This window comes from Bos grunniens, chromosome 26 (genome assembly GCF_055505025.1).
Source record: "Bos grunniens cultivar Pamir isolate PY7600 chromosome 26, Bosgru_T2T1.0, whole genome shotgun sequence".
NCBI classification, from domain to species: Eukaryota; Metazoa; Chordata; class Mammalia; order Artiodactyla; family Bovidae; genus Bos; species Bos grunniens.
Genome location: NC_141190.1, coordinates 39,437,156 through 39,456,902, shown reverse-complemented (window position 1 = coordinate 39,456,902; position 19,747 = coordinate 39,437,156). Strand labels below are relative to the sequence as shown.

Below are 19,747 nucleotides of genomic sequence, written 5' to 3'. Positions count from 1 at the left end.
ATTTCCTGCCTGGCTGGTGGCGGCGGCCATTTTGTCCATCCTCCTCCTCCTCCTGCTCCTCCTGGTTGGAGCGCAGTGTCCGGAGCGGGCTGGGGGGAGAAAGCCCGAGAGCAGGGTTCGGTGCCTTTTCCTCTGTCCCCAACCGGTGCCCGGAGCCCCCCTCCCCTTCCTCCCCACCCCCTCCCCTCCCCGGCCCTGCCCTCCCCCTTGTCCCGGGATCGCTCCGTCGCACCCACCATGATGGAAGACGACGGGCAGCCCCGGACTCTGTGAGTACCCGAGACGGAGGGGGTACCAGGCGCTGGGAGACCGCCTGGCACCGCGGGACGCTGTGGGAGGGGAGCAGGAGTGCGGGGCCGAAGCTGGGACTTCTCGGTGGATCCTTGGCCGCGGTGGCGCGGACGCGAAGTGCATTCCTCATCTGTCCCTTTTTTCCTTGGAAGGGAAGCCCTCCCTTCCCCCCCAAATACAGTCACTTCCTGGGGTCCGGGGCTCGCTTCGACCTTTCCCTCTAGCTCCCTTCTTTGCACCCCCTTCCTAAGCTGGGTTTCTGCACGGCAGAGCCTGTCAGGCCCGGGAGAGCTCCTGCTCTCCGTCTGCTTCGGGAGCCCTGGGCTGGGCCGGGAGCTGCGGGTCCCCCCTCAACCCCCGCCCGACCATGGGGGCCGGGCCTGGTGGGGGTGGGCCTGGGGGTGGGATCGCAGCCACCTCCCACTGTGGGTCGCGAGGAATCGGCACTCGCGCCCTCCACGTCCCCGGCTCCAGTCGCTGCCGGCTCTTCTCCCTAAGTTGAACTCCCGGAGGAAGCCGGACGCTCGCCTGCAACTCTAGCCCCTACTCTGCCCCACGTGCCCGCGCCCACGCTGTCAGAAACACTCGCCCAGCGCCCGCTACTTTGAGAGTGAGAAAGGGATGCCTCTTGCCGCCGGAGCATCTTTTCCCTTCTTGGATGATGAAGTTTACTTTGAGCGCTACCTACGCTAAACTGACAACCAGTTGTTAAAACTGCTTTTGCTCTCATTGGTGTTATTTCCTCCTAATCTGTTTTTTGGGTCGAGACCTTCAGAGTTGGATAAATAGGGGTGTGTGTGTTTTTTTTTAATCGGCTCTTCGATGTGTGTCTTTTGAGCGCTCTTTCTTCGATCTTGCTGTTGCTGTTTATCTGAAGCCCAGTGTAATGAATGAATTTCATCTTCGAATTGCTTTTTCGAGTTTCCTTGCCTTTCTACTGAAGTAATGACTCAGCGTTTGCATTCCTTTGCAAATAGTGTGGCACTCCTTTCTTTTTTTCCTGCCCTTTTTTTTTTTTGGAAGTGTGAGTAATTCCTAGTTACATGTTTAAGTTGGGTACCTTGGGTTTTCCTAACGTTTCGAAGCTCAGCACACCTGCCTCCGGTGCAGGGAGTCAGCCAGGTCGCTGCTTTGTTTTCTCTTCCCTCTCTGCCTGGTATTGATAGGATCATAGTCCACTTGGCTCTACTTGGGGACATTACTTTGGGGGGAATAGACGAAGGTGGATCGGTACTCAGAAGTTTGACCACTTTCTCTTCTGTACTCCTAGCAAGGAAAGTGTGTTCTGTCAAGAAGGTAGATATCTGTGTTCAATATTGGTACAAGTTTGGCTTCTTGTCTTGTTGGGAGGGGGGAGATTACACTTTTTTGTTCCTGTTTCTCTAATGTCTCCCTAAAGTATCCGCTATTCTTTCTGAGAATTTGAGGCCAGCTTAAGCACATCAAATGCTTGGATGAAAAGCCTGCTTAGGAGAAGTTTTCAGTGTGTGTTTTGTGCTGTCTTCCATTTCTGCTGTCTTTTCCCAGAAGAGAGAATTGGGACAAGCTTGAAATTTGTCCTCTTGACATCTGTTGAAGCCAAGACTTGGGATTTAGTTAGCAATGTGTTCTTGGAAGGAAGCATCTGGGAAGGCTGAATTTAGGCCTAGCAAGCATGTATTTAACAAAGAGAAAAGTTACATTGTATTTAAAACTCTGAAATGTCATCATTGCATCATAATAGCTTCTGAATAATTGGTAAATTCTCGAGGCACCTTTCACTTCCACTGTATCTGTTTCTTATGAAGAATTCCTGGTTTTTATCATGCGAAATAAAATGCTATTGCAGTAGCCTTAATTCATATAACTACTTTGCATCTGCCTTCTCTTCCATCTCTATCAGACCTTACTCCACAGACTAACTTGTCACTTAAGAATTCTTACCTCGACCTTCTCCAAACTCCTGTTCTTTCTCAGTATGTTTACAGCTGTCTAAAAATGTGACATATATACATATAAGTACTGAAGCATCTTGAGCCTGGTTGTGCCTGCATGTCAGATGTCAGCACATGTTCGCTCTTCTTCCTTTTTCCTGCTCCCACTCTTCTCCATGGGAAGGTTTGTTGTTTTTTTTTTTTAGACAAGGACTGCTACATCTTCCTAGGTCTTACCCCTGCCTGGAACGTAAGAGGTACTCAACTATTTTACAATGATTTTACTTCTTTTCACTAAATTTAATATTAAGTCCATTTTTTAAGAAATCCTGATTGATTTAAAATTATATATAGGCAGACATGGTCATACATGGTGTGGTCTGTTGATTTATATATATATATGTATTAAACCTCAAACGTACAATTTTGAGATAAAAGCAAATGTTTCACAATTACATTTTTGTCAGATTTTAATAAAAGTAATGCATATTTTACGTATTCTTAAAAGGTTCTTTTAGATACGAGTAACATGATGAAAAATTTGAAGGTGATTTTAGAGATTGATATCTAGTAGGGGTTTTGTTTATTTATGGAGATCCTTCTTTTATTTTACATTGTGATCTTTGGTTTGGGCTTTAAAGTGGTTGGTATGTTTTAAAACAATGTACTCTTAACAAAGTTTATCTTAAACTGTTTCCTTAAAATGCCTGTGTGTTACTAGTGAGGTTTTTTTCCTGCAGACACACACAAGCTAAGACATATGGTTCTATCATCAGAAAACAATATGGTGTTTATAGCCTAGGTAGGTCTTTAAATATTCATTACCTACAGTATTACTAATTTATTTGATGGTATTTAAAGTGATATAGAATTGCTTTGATGTTGAGCCTAAAGTTTGTCATATAGTTGCTTTGAAGGTCTGTTTTCTGATGTTCTTTGTTCTCATTTGACATTTGCGGGAGGTGGGGGGAGCTAATATATATTGGGTAATTTGGGATCTAAAAAAACAAATGAGAAAAATTATGTGTAAAACTGGTGTTGGAAGTGAACTGCCCAACACCTGCCTTGTAGGATTCACATTTCAGATTTGTGTTGTGGGTAACTTTGAGTGCAGTGATTTGATCCATGGTATTTCTGAATCTGTTATACAGCATTAAATAGTAATTGTGCTCTACTGTAGCTTCATTTTCTTCATCTATTCGATGTACCACAATGAATAGGAATTGTGGATCTGGGGTTATACATGGTGTGCAGAGCCATCTTGTAGGCTGTTTTCTTCCTTATAGAGACTCAGTCAAAAGGAGGAAATAAACCATTGATTTAGGGTATAATCTGACCATCCAAGGGCAATAGCAGAAGTAAATACTATTAAATCCTATTATAAAATTGATTACTCTACCAAGGGTTTGGCTTTATTGGGCCTGAAATTAAATTAAGCCTCTCATTCAATTTAATCATATTCTGTTTCTCTAAAATGTGTGTGTGTGTGTGTGTGTGTTGATATTCCTTATATAGTTGGTCAGTTCACTTATAAGTCCTGTACCTTTCTTCTGCCCTGCCTCCTTACTAAAATGAAATATTGATAAATTGATCAGTTCATTAGAGGCCCATTGAAGAATATTGTTGCAAAATCTTCTCTTACGTAAGAATTTGCAAGAACAAAACCAAAAATGTTACTTAGCCATAGCATCTTGTGTAAAATGCTGTTAATTTTGACCTTTGTAGGGCTAATCTTTTCAGAGTGAGAGCACAGTCAGCGATGGAAAGTGTGATTAGTCTTCTGAAAGGCATGGTGTTCTTAAAATTCTGCGCAGTTTGACATAGGAAGTAGTTTGGCAATGTGGACTTTTGCCTACTGTGAAACTGCCAAATTCTAGTCTCAAATTTGATTTTAACCCTGATGTTAGGGATAAAGACACCATTTTGCATTTTTAATGTGTTAATTCCTACAGTTCCTGTTCTTAGAAGACAAAATAGACCTAACGTATGCTTTTTCCCCACCTTGAGTTAAAAAATGTTTCAGAATTCCCTAAGTATTTTCTCTTTTAATTGTCGGGTACGAGCGTTTGAGCTATTTGTCTTATTCTGTTATTCTGTGTTCTTCAAATAGAAATTTTATATTTAAATCCTTGGAATGTTAGAATATGTTGACTGCCTCATAAACAAAGCAGAAAGAAAGTGTAGAAATGACGTATAATTTAGAAGGAAAAAGGGTAATATTTCAGTATACTACCAAGACGTGATATTTTTGCCAGATCAAGCCTTGAATATTTTTGTTAGTATTTATTTTGGGACAGAAACTTTATGATAATGTCACAGTACTTAAGCTGTATAGTATAGTGTTTTAAAAGTTACAAGATATTTTTGTATTAAGTTGTATGGAGGATGAAGGCAAATGTCAATGAATGAATTACAGAACTCTGAGTGAAGGAAAAGGCAGTCTTGAGATTTGGGTATAATTTAGGTGAAATTATGTGTTGATTTGTATCCTTTTTATCCTGTCAGATTTAGATGTCTTACATGTGGTTATGGAAGGCCATTTTTATATTAGCTTCTGGAGTTTGCTGCTTTACCACTGAACTTTTAGTGAAAATATTTGAAAAATAGGAAACTTTAAAACTGGACTTTTTCTATAAGTATTTCATGACATCCTAAAATTAACCTTTTGCTCTTTGTTGCTCGAAATGTAAATTAATATATCTAAATGTGCCTTTAGAAATTCTTCAGAATTTGTATTGATGAGAAATAGATGGACTTGAAATAAAGATCCTATGAAACAGGATGCCCATGCACCCTGGACTCCATTCAAGTAACATTGGAGTTTTTCCTGGAAAGATGTTTAAACACTCATACAAATTTAAAATTATTTAAATCATTTACAATTTGTTACATAAAAGCAATACTTTTTACTTTGTTACTAGTTAGCTTTGATAGGTGAAACTCCTGTTCTCTTAGAAATGAGCTGCTGCTGCTGCTGCTGCTAAGTCACTTCAGTTGTGTCTGACTCTGTGCGACCCCATAGACGGCAGCCCACCAGGCTCCTCTGTCCCTGGGATTCTCCAGGCAAGAACACTGGAGTGGGTTGCCATTTCCTTCTCCAGTGCTTCAGTTGTGTCCGACTCTGTGCGACCCTATGGACAGCAGCCCTGTCCATAGGATTCTGTAGGCAAGAATACTGGAGTGGGTTGCCATTAACTTCTCCACTTAGAAATGAGCTAACTGTTACTATTTTAGGTTAGATGAGTTTTAACACTTCAGAGACCAAGGTTATAGCTAGGTCTACCTTGTATAAAAAATTCCAAGGATTCAGACTCACAAACCCCTATGGGTTTAAAAGAAAAAAGAAAGGAGACAGGTGATTGTCTGGCTAGCTCAAAAGTCTGTAACCTTTCACTACTGCTGGGAGTGTGTCCTGCACAGCCTACTCATGGGTCTGCTCTTTAAATGTAACAAAAAAGGTAACATAGTGGACCTCAACCAGTTGGTCACTTGTTTAGTCTTCCATTCAAGTAACATTGGACTTAGGTTTCATTTTTAGGGTGTGTTAAAGTTATTAGGACCCATTACGATGAAATTCTTAGGTAAACAAGAAAATTGCTGTTCATTCTTAATCAGATTTTCTTCTTTTACACTTAACCTTACCTTTCTCAGTCTTGTTTTCCCTGTCAGAGTGTCCCAACTTAAACTCTGGCAACTGTAGATGCAAGGCTTATATTGGTCTCAATACATCGTTTCCAGATGTTATATATTACAGTTAGGAAAATAAAGCTTGTTTTCCTTTCCAGAAGAAACAGTGTTTAAATTTTACAAATATTGTTTGGTTTATGAGGATCATAACAGATGTGAGTTTTAGGAATTATACACTGAGTACCGGAAAGACTTAAAAAGTTTATTCAGCTAAATTGAGATAGGTCCATGATACAAGGTGGTCATCTTTGAGTAGCAGTGTTCTTTTCTTTTAAACTTAACCTGTATATTAAATTTCTTAAACAATATATATATATTCAACTTGTAATTTTAAAAAGACAAATTTTTAGATATGTTATAGTCAAAAGTATGCCTGAATTTGTCTTTAATTTTTTCTGAATTTCTAGAGAAATCTTTATATTTGCTTTGTTATGTACATAAAGATGTATTTTGTTGATTCTGATGCATTTTAGACGAGGAAATTTTGTTATTTTACTCTGCTCTCCTGAAACAAAATAATGAAGACATACCATCAATGACAGTCTTATTACCAAGACATAAAAAAATCCTTCAATCTCTTGTGTGTTTTGCTATAACTTTGATTCTGTTCTCTGTTCACGTAATTGCTTTGGTTGAGGGTCTGAGGTAAACTAACCTTATATCTGATACCCCTCTATGATTGGGTGTTTTAATGAGTCAATATTTATGGTACTGTGTGTGTTATACATTATTTTGAATTGTGTTTCACATCTAAACATTGTAGTTTTCTTGAGACTGGTTTAAATTATTATTTTTATTCTAACAGACAAGAAAATGATATATAGGCTTTGGGGTGCAAAATCACATTGATTTGCTCTTTATAAAGTCTTTTGAAGTGATACTTTAGTGCCCTAAGAAGTTATGCTTTCCTAGGTGAGAGTTAATCTTACACACAAAGAATCAGGCTTAATTGGAAAAATTTGATTGGAGAGAGGAAGTTGAAATGAAAGATGATGTGTAAATGATAATGCTTTAGAGTCAGAGCTGAAGGGAGATTGCTGATAGTTGTTTTTTTTCTCTTCCCATACAGATACGTAGGTAACCTCTCCAGAGATGTGACAGAAGTTCTTATTCTTCAGTTATTCAGTCAGATTGGACCCTGTAAAAGCTGTAAAATGATCACAGAGGTAAGAGCTTCCCCGATCCAGGTGCTGACAGTTAGCATAATGTTTAACATTTTGAGATACATGAGTTGATTTGTATCATTTTAAGCCTCAGGTTACTAGATGGAGAGATTAGTGTTTTTTGTGTTGACTTGTTTGCTTTGACTGACAAATTAGGTTTAGAAGTCGAGAGGACAAAGTGTCTGCCCTTATTTTCAAATAGTCCTTCATGATGCTGCTGTCTTCAGGTGGTTATAAAAAATTGTTAGAGCTTATCTCAAAATACTGAGAAACTAGGTGATATTTCATCTATTTACAGTAAGAGTGTTACACTTGAATTTCAGGGGGTGGTGTGTGCAGAACATTGGCTTATTATGACCATAGTGCCACACAGGCATCCTGAGCATTGTTAGTAAATGCTGCCTGAGCAGCTTGATGAAGGTAGGAGTCTGAATTGAATTGTTAATTTATTTTCCTTTTTTCCCCCTCAAAATATTACTTTTTATACTTTGCTAGTCAGTGACTTGTGTTTCAGTTTATTCTCTTCTTCTTTTTTATTTGTTAACACTTCTTTTTTTTTTGGACTATTCAGTTTGTGCCAGGTGCCATGGTAAGTGCTAGGGATACAGTGGTGAATAAAACAGTTCCTAGCCCTGTAGAATTTTCCAGTCTAATGAGGGAGACAGAGGCGTCAACAGGCACGAATGGTAATAGGATAACAAATGCTGGGGAAGCTGGCGGTTTCCAGTGCTCTAGGAGCATATGGGTCCACATAGTCTCCAGTCAGGGGAGGGTTCTTGGAGGATTCAGAAAGGGTAGTGGAAACTGGCTAGATAGGAATCTGAGGAAGAAGGGAATCCAGGTAGAAGAATGTTGATCCAGCCCGGTAGACAGAGAGTGGGAGTTCTTGTGAGATTGAGAGAAAAATAAAAACCATAACATGGTTAAGTTTGGAATGGGATTCGTCTTCTGAGATGCCAGGAGATAAGGCAGGAGCATTCATCAGGGGCCAGAGCTGTGTTGAGGAGCTTGTGTGATGTCCTCAGACGGGAGAAACTGTTAAAACCTCTAAAGCAAAGTGGCCTTTTGATCTCCTTTCCTACCTAACAGTAATTTTCTCTCTGTCTGGTATATTACCTCTTCTTTCCTTCCTGTCTGTGATTATTACTCATTCTCTCTTTTCATTCATCACACATTTCCTTTGTACTTGGCACCATTCAGAGCGCTGGGAACATACTGCAGAGCTAGACCAGCAGGGTGCCCAAGAGTTCACATATTAATGAGAGTATTGTCAACAACAGTAAACTGTCGTGGAAAACCGTGAACGGTGATTCTGGATAGGGATAAGAGCTTTGAAGAGATGAAACAGTTCCGTGATGATGAGTGGAGTGTTGGTGCCGTGTAGCCTGGGTGGTGAGGGGAGGCGTCCTGCTGCCGTTGGTATCTGTTTTGTGAATGTAATAATAAAGGTTCATAAGGAGATGGGAACGGAAGTTGTCTAATTGAATGTTGAGGCTTTTTGGTTATGGTCTGTGATCCAGAAATCTCTCTCGTCAGTTGACTCAGCCAAATTTTAAAGGATCAAATGAGTCTTTTTCAGACTGTGGATGTTGGGTATGGGACCAGCCTGGTAATGATTGCTGTCAGAAATCATCACCTCTTTGAGCTGAGATGGGAATAACAAGATGGTGCTGCCTACATTAAGACCTGGAGGCAGAGGGAACAGCCCATACAAAAGCCTTGAGTTGGTAGTTAGCTTGGGTGTTTGAGGAACCAAAGACCAGGGTGGCTGGAGCCTGCTGAATGATGGGAAATGAGTAGGCAGGCAGGGTTTGGAATCAGTAGGGCAGTACCGGCCATGACAGGGTGCTTGGATCTTATTGTGGTTGCACCCGGGGCTTTAGGTTGGGTGGTAAAGTATTCCTGTTTGATTTCGGGGGAGGGGCTGTGCTGGGTCTTCATTGCGGGGCTTGGATTTTCTCTAGTCTTATATGCATTTTAAAGGTGACTGGAAAATGACTGTTGTAGGGAGGATGGATTGTAGGGGGCAAGGGGCTGAAGGAGAAGGAAACTAGCTGTGTCTGTTTCACTAGTCAAGGTAAGAGATGCTGTGGGGGACTTGTTCTTTAGAGTGGTAGCCACAGAAGTAGAGGTAGATAAATTTGAGATGAATTTTGGACGCAGCGTCAATAGGACTGGATTGGCCATGGGACACAGGGAAATGAAGACATCAAGAAAACCCCCTAAGGTTCTTGTTTGTGGTTGTGTGGGTGGTAATGCTGTTTATTTGCTAAAATGAACATGACTGAAGGGGGCACAGGATGGATGGGGAGTGGTGAGAATCACGCTCTGTGTTGGCAGTGTTAAATTTAAGATGTGTTTTAGACATATATCAATAAATGGACATTATATATGGGCAGTTGGATAAATATTTTGGAACTCTGGGGAGACCAATGCTGATGATACTGGCTTGCAGTGATATTTGAAGCCATGGGACTGGATGAGATGTGGTTCGTAGAGCTAGAGATAGCGCTGAGAGAGGAGAGAGTAGGGGGGCCTAGGTGCGAGCCCTGGTGCGTCTCAGCACTTGCCGTTCAGCCGCTAAGTCATGTCTGACTCTTTGTGATCCTGTGAACTGTAGCTCGCCAGGCTTTCCCCAACACTTAGTGACAGTGATAGTTTGAGTTAAGAGGGAAAAATGCCTTCAGAAAGATTTCCAGTGAGGAAATAGGAAAACCAAGAGCATATGGTGAATCTAGAGGAGAATATTTAGAAGAGTAGGAGAGTTGTCAACTGTGTTGAATTCTGCTTGAAAGTCAAGATGAGGAAGAAAAGGGATCACAGAGATGGCAGAGAGGTCATTGGTGAGCTCAGCACAAAATTTCCTTGCCGTGGTTGGGTTAGAAACTGACTGGAGTGTGTTTAGGAAAGAATGGAATGTGAGAAAGTGGAAAGTCACTAGAAAGTGTTTTGAGAAACATTTGTTGGTTGTTGTTGTTGTTGTTTTTATTATTAACTTATATGCACAATCAGCCACTTGAGGGTAGAAGGGTTTGAAGTGAACTTTCATAATTTATCCATGTTGTACAACTCCTACACTTGAACTTGTAAATAGTTTTAAAGTCTCATATTTCTCTGCTTTGATATTTATGTCATCCAACAAAAATTGGTGACAACATCAAGGTAAGGACACAGTCAGTTTTAAATTTTTTTTCCCTTTGGGTGCACAGCATGTGGTATGTTAGGGATCTAACCTGTGCCCCTTGCCTTGGAAGCATGGGTCTTAATCACTGGACCACCAGGGAAGCCCCCAGAGCGTCCCTTGGTAGTGGTGTAAATGGAACGCTTTCAAAGGCCATGAACTCCACTGCCGAGTATTGGTTTCCTTTCATCAGTTTCATTTCAGTGTGTGAGAAATCTCTTTCTTGCCCTTATGATGTTCTACTTTAGATATTTTATCTTAGACTGTAGCTGCTTTCCCTGTATACATGTGTGTATGTGTGTGCTCAGATGCTGTGTTGTGTCTGGCTTTTTGCCACCCCATGGACTGTAGCCTGCCAGGCTCCTCTGTCCATGGGAGTCTCCAGGCAAGGTTACTGGAGTGGGTTGCCACGCCCTCCTCCAGGGGATCTTCCCAACCCAGGGATCAAACTTGAGTTTCTTAAGGTCTCTTCCATTGGCAGGCAGATTCTTTACCACTAGCGCCACCTGGGAAGCTCCACCTCCATATACTATAATAAGTGTACATTACCAATTCTAAGGCAAATGTTAAAATTTAATTTTAACATCTCTGACAGTGACAAAAAAAATCAATGGTGTCTTAAGTGAGATGAAATGCAGTGTGATACGAATATCTAAGTGTGTGTACACATGTATGTGCGTACATTGAATGGGATCTGACCTACTGCTAGTTAGAGAAATCTGCAGTCAGTATGCACAAGTAGACTAATTACCTGAAGCCTGTCACAGTTATACTCTACCATTGGCTTCCTGTACATTTTACTAGTTATCCACGTTTTCCTTTGAGACCATCAGGAAAAGAGGTAGGATAAAGAGGAAAGCTGACTAGCACAGACTTAGCATCTTACTTGAGATCCTTTCTTCAATGAATGTTACTGGTAAATGTCAACTCTTTCACAAAAGGAATTTGAATGTGTGCTTCTCTTTGGAGCCTTTACCCGTTTCCTTTCTCTGCCTCGCAAGTACAACAGAGTTCACGTTCACGTGGCTACAGTAGGGTTTTGTGTGAGAGCCCACAGTTTTCTTGTCAGTATTAACGATTACACTTTTTTTCCCTCAAGGAAATGCCTTCTGGTTGCTTCACCACTATTGTTTTAGACGTCTTATTTTGGATTTTTCTTCTAAAACTTTCCTGGAATGAAAAACAGTGGTTGTTGAAAAGAGCTTTATTTTATCTGGTATTTTTAATCCCTTGTAAGTGCAACTGGAATTGCCATATTTTAAATATTATTTTTAGTGTATTTTACATTGAACAGTGACGAATATTTTTAGCCTACATAAAACATATTTGTACAATTGTATAGCTGTTCATTGTAGGTTGCTGTCTTACAAAAATTGATTTCCATTTTGGTTCATAAGTGATATAGTTGCTATAATTTAGGTACTTTCTTTTATATTGTTGTGTTTTTTTGTTATTGTTGATAATTTTATATTGTTGTTTATTTAATATTTATTGGTGTTGTATTAGACACTCTTATATTGGCATTTTCTGATGTAAAATCATAGCTTTGCCTTGGAATATTTTATTCAGACACATTTTCAGAAAACCTTTTCGTAATCACTAGTACATTTTTCTGGTCTTTGGAAGGCCAAATTCAAAGTGTATAGAATCTCCAATGCTTTCAAAGCTTTTGAAAGGGATTTCATTTCAACACTTGATTATAAATCTGAAATTTTTCAGTTTCCATTCTTATTCCTTCCTTATCCAGAGAAATATATCATCTTGTTTCATCATGTATAGTACTAATCCTAGTTTCGATCAGGAGTAAAGTTTGTAAAGTTGGTTCATTTCTGTATTTTTTTATAGTCATGGGATACAGTTTATGAAGGATTATGATGCTTAAATAGAGTTCATCCCTTTGAAAATAATGTTGGGAGAGGAGAGCAGTGGTAAGGCGTGGTCCTCATCTTTCAGATCTGAGCTTGTTTTGTTTAGTATAAACTTCTGTTTTATATTTAACATTTCACCAGAATCCTATATTTTTATTTAATACTGATAGTCATGATTCTCTACTGCTTTGTAGTTCTGCTTGAGTACAACAATATTCTGAGGTACAAAGCCAAGTATAGGTGTAAATCTTATAAAGTGTTCGGCTTTGTAAAGTGTTAGGCTTTCATAAGCTTATACAGTCTCACCTCGTACATTCCTAGCTATCAGTAATGTTTTTTCCTGGATTTTCTTCTCAGCAACCCGACAGCAGAAGGGTCAACTCTTCTGTTGGGTTTTCTGTTTTGCAGCATACAAGCAATGACCCATATTGCTTTGTGGAATTTTATGAGCACAGAGATGCAGCTGCTGCGTTAGCTGCTATGAATGGGAGAAAAATTTTGGGAAAGGTAAGATCATAAATGATGGCACCTTATGAGTATATCTATCTGCATGTCAGATTAGTTTGTGTTCTTTCTTAGCAAGTTTTTAAACAAATACTCAGCTCTGCCAAGTGATGGTTTTGTTTTCTTCAGCTTAGTGCTTTTACCAAAATTCATTCTGCTTGATAAATGATTTAATAAGTGGTAAGTGGTATGAATCATAATGACATGCCTAATAATTTTATGAAATATAATCTTTATTTTTAGGAGGTCAAAGTAAACTGGGCAACAACACCAAGTAGCCAGAAAAAAGATACTTCCAGTAAGTACTCCTGCTGCATTTTACGGAAGAGTTCTGAAATTACCCTGGCAGCATTACCAGCTCACACAGGGCTTTGTCTTCCTTTTAGCGTTGCCTAAAAAAAGGTTTAGTCCCTGACTTCTTAAATATTTGATTACTAAATGCTTTGATTTCAGATCATTTCCACGTGTTTGTTGGAGATTTGAGTCCAGAAATCACAACAGAAGATATCAAATCAGCATTTGCCCCCTTTGGTAAAATATCGTAAGTATCATAATCAATACTATATTCAATAGCAATAGGCAAAAGTGTATATGATGAACTTGTATCAGAGTTAAGAGTTTCTTTCCCTAGTTAGTGTGATTTTTTTTGTTTGTTGTTTGTTTGGTTTTTTTGATTAGTAGATGTTGTTGAAAATGTTAATGTCATTTCAATGTTTTGGGGTCTTGTTTTCATCTAATCCTGTGTATAACATGTGAAAAAATTTTAAGTGATTCTATTTGTTATCTTTAAAGCAGATGTTTGGGTGGTAATGCCTATTATAAAGTCTAGCTTTTGTCAAATGTTTTCAAAATTTGGTTGTTAAAGATACCGGTTAACCAAAATTAAATGTGATTTGCGTTGTGTATTAAACTTTTATAGAAGGAATTTATAAGTGGGGAAAAGTAGGGAAATCCTTGGGTATATTGTGAAATTAGAAATGTATATGTTGTTATAATGATAAGTGTGTTTTGATATTTTAGCTGAAAAGTAACACTATTACAGTATGAAAATGTTTCAATGTCTGAGCCATAAATGTGGGATTAATTAGTAGATTATGGTGTTTGATTCTGCTAGTTAGGGCCAAATTGTGGTTTATTTATTTTTTTTAAACAAAGTTTATGCTCAGATTTTACTGTATTGTTACTTGATCTAATATATTGGAAAATTAAAAGTGGTTACAAGTTCTGTAAAATGTTTATCACAATTTATCTAGTTAAAATCACATTATTTTATGTATTTATTTCCTGTAGATTTAAGTTAAATGTTTTAGTACTTTACAAAAATATGTTTCACCTAAGAACAACAATATTTCTCTCTATAGTTTGTTGTTCTGTAGATTTTATTTGATAGATGTAATTCTTAATTTTCTATTTTGATATTTGCTTTGCTTTTTAATCTCTAATAAATGTGGTAAGTAGTACTGTTTTAAAAATCAGTGTAAAAAATAATACAGGTTGCTGTTTTTCAATCTTTATTTATACCTGAGACCTGCAGTTTTTCTAAAGTCCAAGTCACAATTAAAAGTAATAGCATTCTGGTTATTTTGCAGAATTGCTCATAAGAATGGACAGGATCTTGAAGGCTAACTGCAAGGAACTGTGCACACTGGAACTCAGTTGTAGATTTTTTTCTCATTTCTATTTATTATTATTATACATTATTTATATATACATATTTTAGTATTTACATTTTAACATTCTATATTCAGTGGAGTTCTATATTTCCAATCATTTTAACTTACTCACTAAAATTTCTGTGTAAATCTGTTGTTTTCGTACTGGTGTGCTTAGCATTGTTGTTAGTTTTTTATTCTCCTTTCTTAAATTTCTGAAAATGTCAATTTTTCAAAATTTACAGCTGCCCAAACTCCAAAATGATGGTAGAGAATTGACCAAGAAAAATAAAGAAATCTGTTAACAGGCCATGTATGCCTTTTTAATTCCTATTTTTTCCTCTTTTTCAATTTTTTAATATTTCATATATTTTGTATCACTAGGCAGAAAACATTTAACTATTTAGAGTTTGCATGGTAAAGTAGTTAGCATTGTTACAGTAATTTATAGAACCAGTAAACCTTAGCGGACACTAGCCGATAGAATATTAGCAAAGGAAACTATTGTTCCTATTAATCTTCAGATTTGAGCATTTAGTTTAGAAAGCACAGGCTATTTGATTAGGTTGCATGTTTATTACATGTTTTTGTCCTACTGCTTTTTTCTAACAGGTAAAGAAGCGTTAGGGAGAGTTCAGGAATGGCTGTAGTTAATTAGGGCTAACTGAAATTTTATTTAAAAAAATGCTCACAATACAGTGTGTGTGGTTCCTTTTAGTTTTTATTTTGAGGATGACTCTCACTTCCCTCATTTAGCTGTGCTTCTTTTCACAGGGATGCCCGAGTAGTTAAAGACATGGCAACTGGAAAATCCAAAGGCTATGGCTTTGTGTCTTTTTATAATAAACTGGTATGTTCTTTCGGCTCAATTTGAATTTAATACAAAATTCAGTCATCAGTAAATGTTTTTGGATGTTAACAAACACGATGATTGTGTGATTTTGTTTGTTTGAGTAATAGAGCATAGTTCTTTTTTTTTTTTTTCCATAAGCTTGGAAATAAATGGGAAAAGATAGGCTGGTTATAAGGTGATGATAAGGGAGAATATTGAAGTTTGCAGTTGTGACTTGGTATGGGTAAGATGTGTTAGAAATAAAACTCAAAATTAGGACGCATGAGCTAACCTCAGAATTTGGAGGGAAGGTAAATTATATTTGTCTTAACCATGAAAATCTCAATTTTAACTTTTTAATTATATTATCTGTATTTTTGTAGCTGGGATGGTAATGACTACAGCAAGTTATGTAAATGAAATTTTAGGCAATTCATATTGATTTTTGCATGTATTTAAGAAAAAGGCACCAAATATCTAAGCATTTGCATTAACTGTAACATCAGATAATATAATGGGCTTTGATATTAACATTTTGGAACAGTTTCAACACTAAATTGCACGTTCTGTTGAAGCAGGAAGATAAAGGGACGAGCGTTGTAGTTTTTTTGGCTGTTCTGAGTCTTAGTTGTGGTGCGTGTGATTCCTAGTTTTCCCTGTGCGTGCAGGCTCTTTAGTTAGAGGCATGCAGGATCTAGTTCCCTGACCAGGGGTTGGCCCCAGGCCCCCTGCAATGGGAGCCCGGAATCCCAGGCACTGGGCCACGAGGGAAGGCCTTGGAGTCACGTTGTGTTTTCGATTAGATTCTTTGCAAATGCACATTAACCTCTATAATCTAAACTCACTTTTTGGGGAACTCCCTGGCGTTCCAGTGATTAGGACTCTGCAGTTCCATTGCAGAGCGTATGGACTCGATCTCTGGTTGGGGACCTAAGATCTTGCATGCCATGTGGCATGGCCAAAAAGAAGGTTTTTTTAAAACATTCTAAATCAACGCAGAAGCTTTTTGTCTTAAGCTTTAAATCTTGTGTCATAGTCATGTGTGTATGCATATGTGCTAAGTCACTTCAGTCGTGTCCAACTCTTTGTGATCCCAGGGACTATAGCCCACCAGGATTCTCTGTCCATGGGATTCTCCAGGCAAGAATACTGGAGTGGGTTGCTATGTCCTCCTCCAAGGGATCTTCCTGACCCAGAGATCAAACCCTTCTCTCTTAGTCTCCTGCACTGGCAGGCAGGTTCTTTACCACTACATCACCTGGGAAGCCCTGTCATAATCATAATCCATTGCTATTAAAATGTAGATTTGGTAAGGGATAAGATGATTTAGACCATAATATCAAGAGTTTTTAGATACTCTACAGTAAATGTTATGTTACAGATCAACAAGATATTTAAAAACAACTGTGTCCCTTTTCTTGGTTATAAGTGGGATTGTGATTTTTCTCCTTGCATGTTTGAATTATAAATTTCCCTTGATGCTTAAATGCTGTTCCTAGTATCTTAAAATGTATAAATAAACATTGCTGTAATGAGTCACTTACTGATAAGATTTTTGTATCCAGAAATGCCAACATTTTATTTCATCTTAGTGAGTCTTGTGTACCATTATTTTCTGTGTTGGTAATCGCTCTTTTCCTTATTTCCTTCACAGGATGCAGAAAATGCAATTGTGCATATGGGAGGGCAGTGGTTGGGTGGCCGTCAGATCAGAACCAATTGGGCCACACGTAAACCACCTGCACCTAAAAGTACACAAGAAAGTAAGCTGCGTCTGCTTTTGTGTTTTTAACGGCACTTCACAGAATCGTCTATTCGTAGTCTTCATTTCTTAAAATTTAACTTTGTTAGCATTGTAAGACTCATTTAATTTTCCATATATTTATCTGAAAATAACTGGGCTTTGATGTAAGTATATTTGAAGCTGTGAACCAGCTGGGTTCATAGGTCAAATCAATAGTGTCAAGGAGAAAAAAGTTCTGTTTCTCCCCACAGTGAGGCATATCTCATATCTTTATAGTATTAAGTAACCCATTTTATAATGCTGTATAACCGTCAACACTTTTTTCTTTCTTTCTACATACAGATAACACTAAGCAGTTGAGATTTGAAGATGTAGTAAACCAGTCAAGTCCAAAAAACTGTACTGTGTACTGTGGAGGAATTGCTTCTGGCTTAACAGGTATAGTGAATCTTTTTTTCCTAGTTCCCTTCTCTGTGGAGCTTCATCATCATTAGTAGTAATTTCTTGATAACATGAACCTTAAATATTTTTACATTTTTTGTATGTTTATTTTTCAGATCAGCTTATGAGGCAGACCTTCTCACCATTTGGGCAAATTATGGAAATCAGAGTTTTTCCAGAAAAGGGCTATTCATTTGTCAGGTATAATTCTACCTTACATGTGATCCATTCCCTTCAGTTATATTATTTGATCCCCTCAAGTATGTGTTTGTTAATTTAGTACTTCTTTGCAATATAGAACTTTAAACTGCCTACATGATGTGCTTTAGGAAAATACCAAGTTGATAGGTTTAAGCTAAGGGGTTTCTGTATTACTAAGTTTTTTTAAAAAAAACCTCCTTCTCTTCCTCTCTCAGATTTTCTACCCACGAAAGTGCGGCTCATGCCATTGTTTCGGTGAATGGTACTACAATTGAAGGACATGTTGTTAAATGCTATTGGGGTAAAGAATCTCCTGATATGACTAAAAACTTTCAACAGGTAATTCGATTTTTCGTAGCACTTTTTAAGGTTTCCATCTTACATATCTACATAAGAGCTTTAGAAAGTCTGTAAAAGAAAGCAAACAAAAAATAAAGCATATAGCTGCTTTCAGTTGATTTTATTAATGCTATTTCAAAAGTGATTATTTTACGGTATTAACTGAATCTTAATACTTTCTTTTCACAGGTGTCACCACCCCAATAAACTTAGACAATGATAAATAACAGAGTCCTATTCACATAAGGGTGCTTACTTAGTTTTTCTCTTCCTTGTCTCCCACTTTCTTCAAATACTGTGTTTCTTACTCATTTCCTAAAACAGTAATTTGCTTTTTCCTAGGTTGACTATAGTCAGTGGGGCCAGTGGAGCCAAGTTTATGGAAACCCACAACAGTATGGACAGTATATGGCAAATGGGTGGCAAGTACCGCCTTATGGAGTATACGGGCAGCCATGGAATCAACAAGGATTTGGAGTAGAGTAAGTTGTTTGAGTTTTTCCAGTGTAGAAACAGATGAAGTTCCAGCAAAAGGAATCTAAAAGTATGTTTTACTGGGGAGAATCTTTGTAAATTAAATACATTGAACTATGTGGTATTATAAGCAGTGTAGAAGCCTTATGAAAAATGCTAAAACTTTGCTTTTTATAATCTAGGTGGAAAGGGAGGTTGGGATAGCATTTGATGTGTCCTACTCACTCTGTGAGCAGTTGGTAGAGTTTGACTTATATTTCTAATACACCATTTTATCTACTTATTTACTTTTGTATGGAAAAGATCTTTTGTCTTATTTATGTTCAGAAATTTAATGCTTCATGCCTATTACCTTGTATGAGAAGTCTCCCGAGATTTATCTAATACAAAGCAGCTTACCCTTTTTGTTTTATGGGTCAATTGCGTTGTTCCTTATACTTTTTCCCCCTGGGCCAGCCTAGATCTTTATTCTCAGCAGTTGCTCCTCCCCCTTCCAGTGTAAACATGTGTTTTTTAAATTGCTTATAAATTGATACACGTATTTACTATGTGTGCAGTATTTGGAGGGTAGATGTGTTGAATCATTTGTTATTTTTTTTTTAAAAATCAGCTTTTAGATATTTATCAGACAACATTATGTTGTCTAAACAAAAATTTAAGACAATATTAAAACATTTTGCATATATGGCTAGATATGTAACATTATTTCTTTGCTCTTTGTTGTAAGTATCTTGATTTCTTGTCTATTCTGTGATTAGGCTCTGCTTGATTTCTGTGTAAATGTATAGATGATTTTTTTATTTGTGTTGGCTGAAGTTTTTTCTTTTTCTTTCTTTCTTCCAAGTCAATCACCTTCAGCTGCTTGGATGGGTGGATTTGGTGCTCAGCCTCCCCAAGGACAAGCCCCTCCCCCTGTAATACCTCCTCCCAACCAAGCTGGATATGGCATGGCCAGTTACCAAACACAGTGAGCGGGGACTCTAAACAAAATGTAATTCATGATAGCTTCAATTTCCTTGTGACACTCTGAAGACATGAAAGTAGACATCGGAAAATGAAAATATTTATTTTAAAAATTGAAATGTTTGGAACCTTTAGCACAGCTTTGCTTTGGTGAAGGACACATGTCTTCTAGTTCTGCCTTTTTAAGTTTTTGTTCATGATGGATATGAACATGATTTTTCTTTGTGTATAAAAACTAAAATAAAGTGAATAAAAAATTCTGACTACAAATTTTGATATAATAGGAGAAATGGGTAATACATTTTGATTCTTAGATACTATTCCATTTTTATCTTGCTGTTCAGTATTTTAACTCACTGTGTTTTTAAAAGAGCAAAAAAGGGAGGATCGTGAAAAACTGGGAATCACATATAAGTTCATCCTGAATTTTGATACTCCCCTCCCCTCCCCCGAGGTGGACCACATTCGAAGTCAGCAGGAAAAAAAAAGTGATA

General features: G+C 37.9%; 1 protein-coding gene across 24 annotated transcripts; it reads left to right on the top strand.

Moving 5' to 3' along the window:
- Window positions 1–61: 61 nt before the first annotated feature.
- Window positions 62–19,523, top strand: TIAL1 (TIA1 cytotoxic granule associated RNA binding protein like 1). Of its 24 annotated transcripts, none has more exons than XR_015155659.1 (15): window positions 62–269; window positions 2,411–2,461; window positions 2,945–3,006; window positions 6,961–7,057; window positions 12,512–12,610; window positions 12,851–12,905; window positions 13,061–13,148; window positions 15,034–15,109; window positions 16,746–16,854; window positions 17,178–17,273; window positions 17,393–17,477; window positions 17,693–17,816; window positions 18,006–18,064; window positions 18,159–18,298; window positions 19,135–19,523. XR_015155659.1 is itself a non-coding variant. In XM_086378632.1 (14 exons), exons 4-14 carry the CDS (start codon window positions 7,046–7,048, stop codon window positions 19,259–19,261), a joined length of 1,011 nt encoding a protein of 336 aa, XP_086234758.1. In that variant the 5' UTR covers window positions 62–269; window positions 2,411–2,461; window positions 2,945–3,006; window positions 6,961–7,045; the 3' UTR covers window positions 19,262–19,523. The 24 variants fall into 24 exon arrangements, 18 of the variants coding, with proteins under 18 accessions (XP_086234758.1, XP_086234752.1, XP_086234760.1 ...); XR_015155660.1 differs by having other exon boundaries at window positions 62–1,082; XR_015155661.1 differs by lacking the exon at window positions 2,411–2,461.
- The last annotated feature ends 224 nt before the right edge of the window (window positions 19,524–19,747 follow it).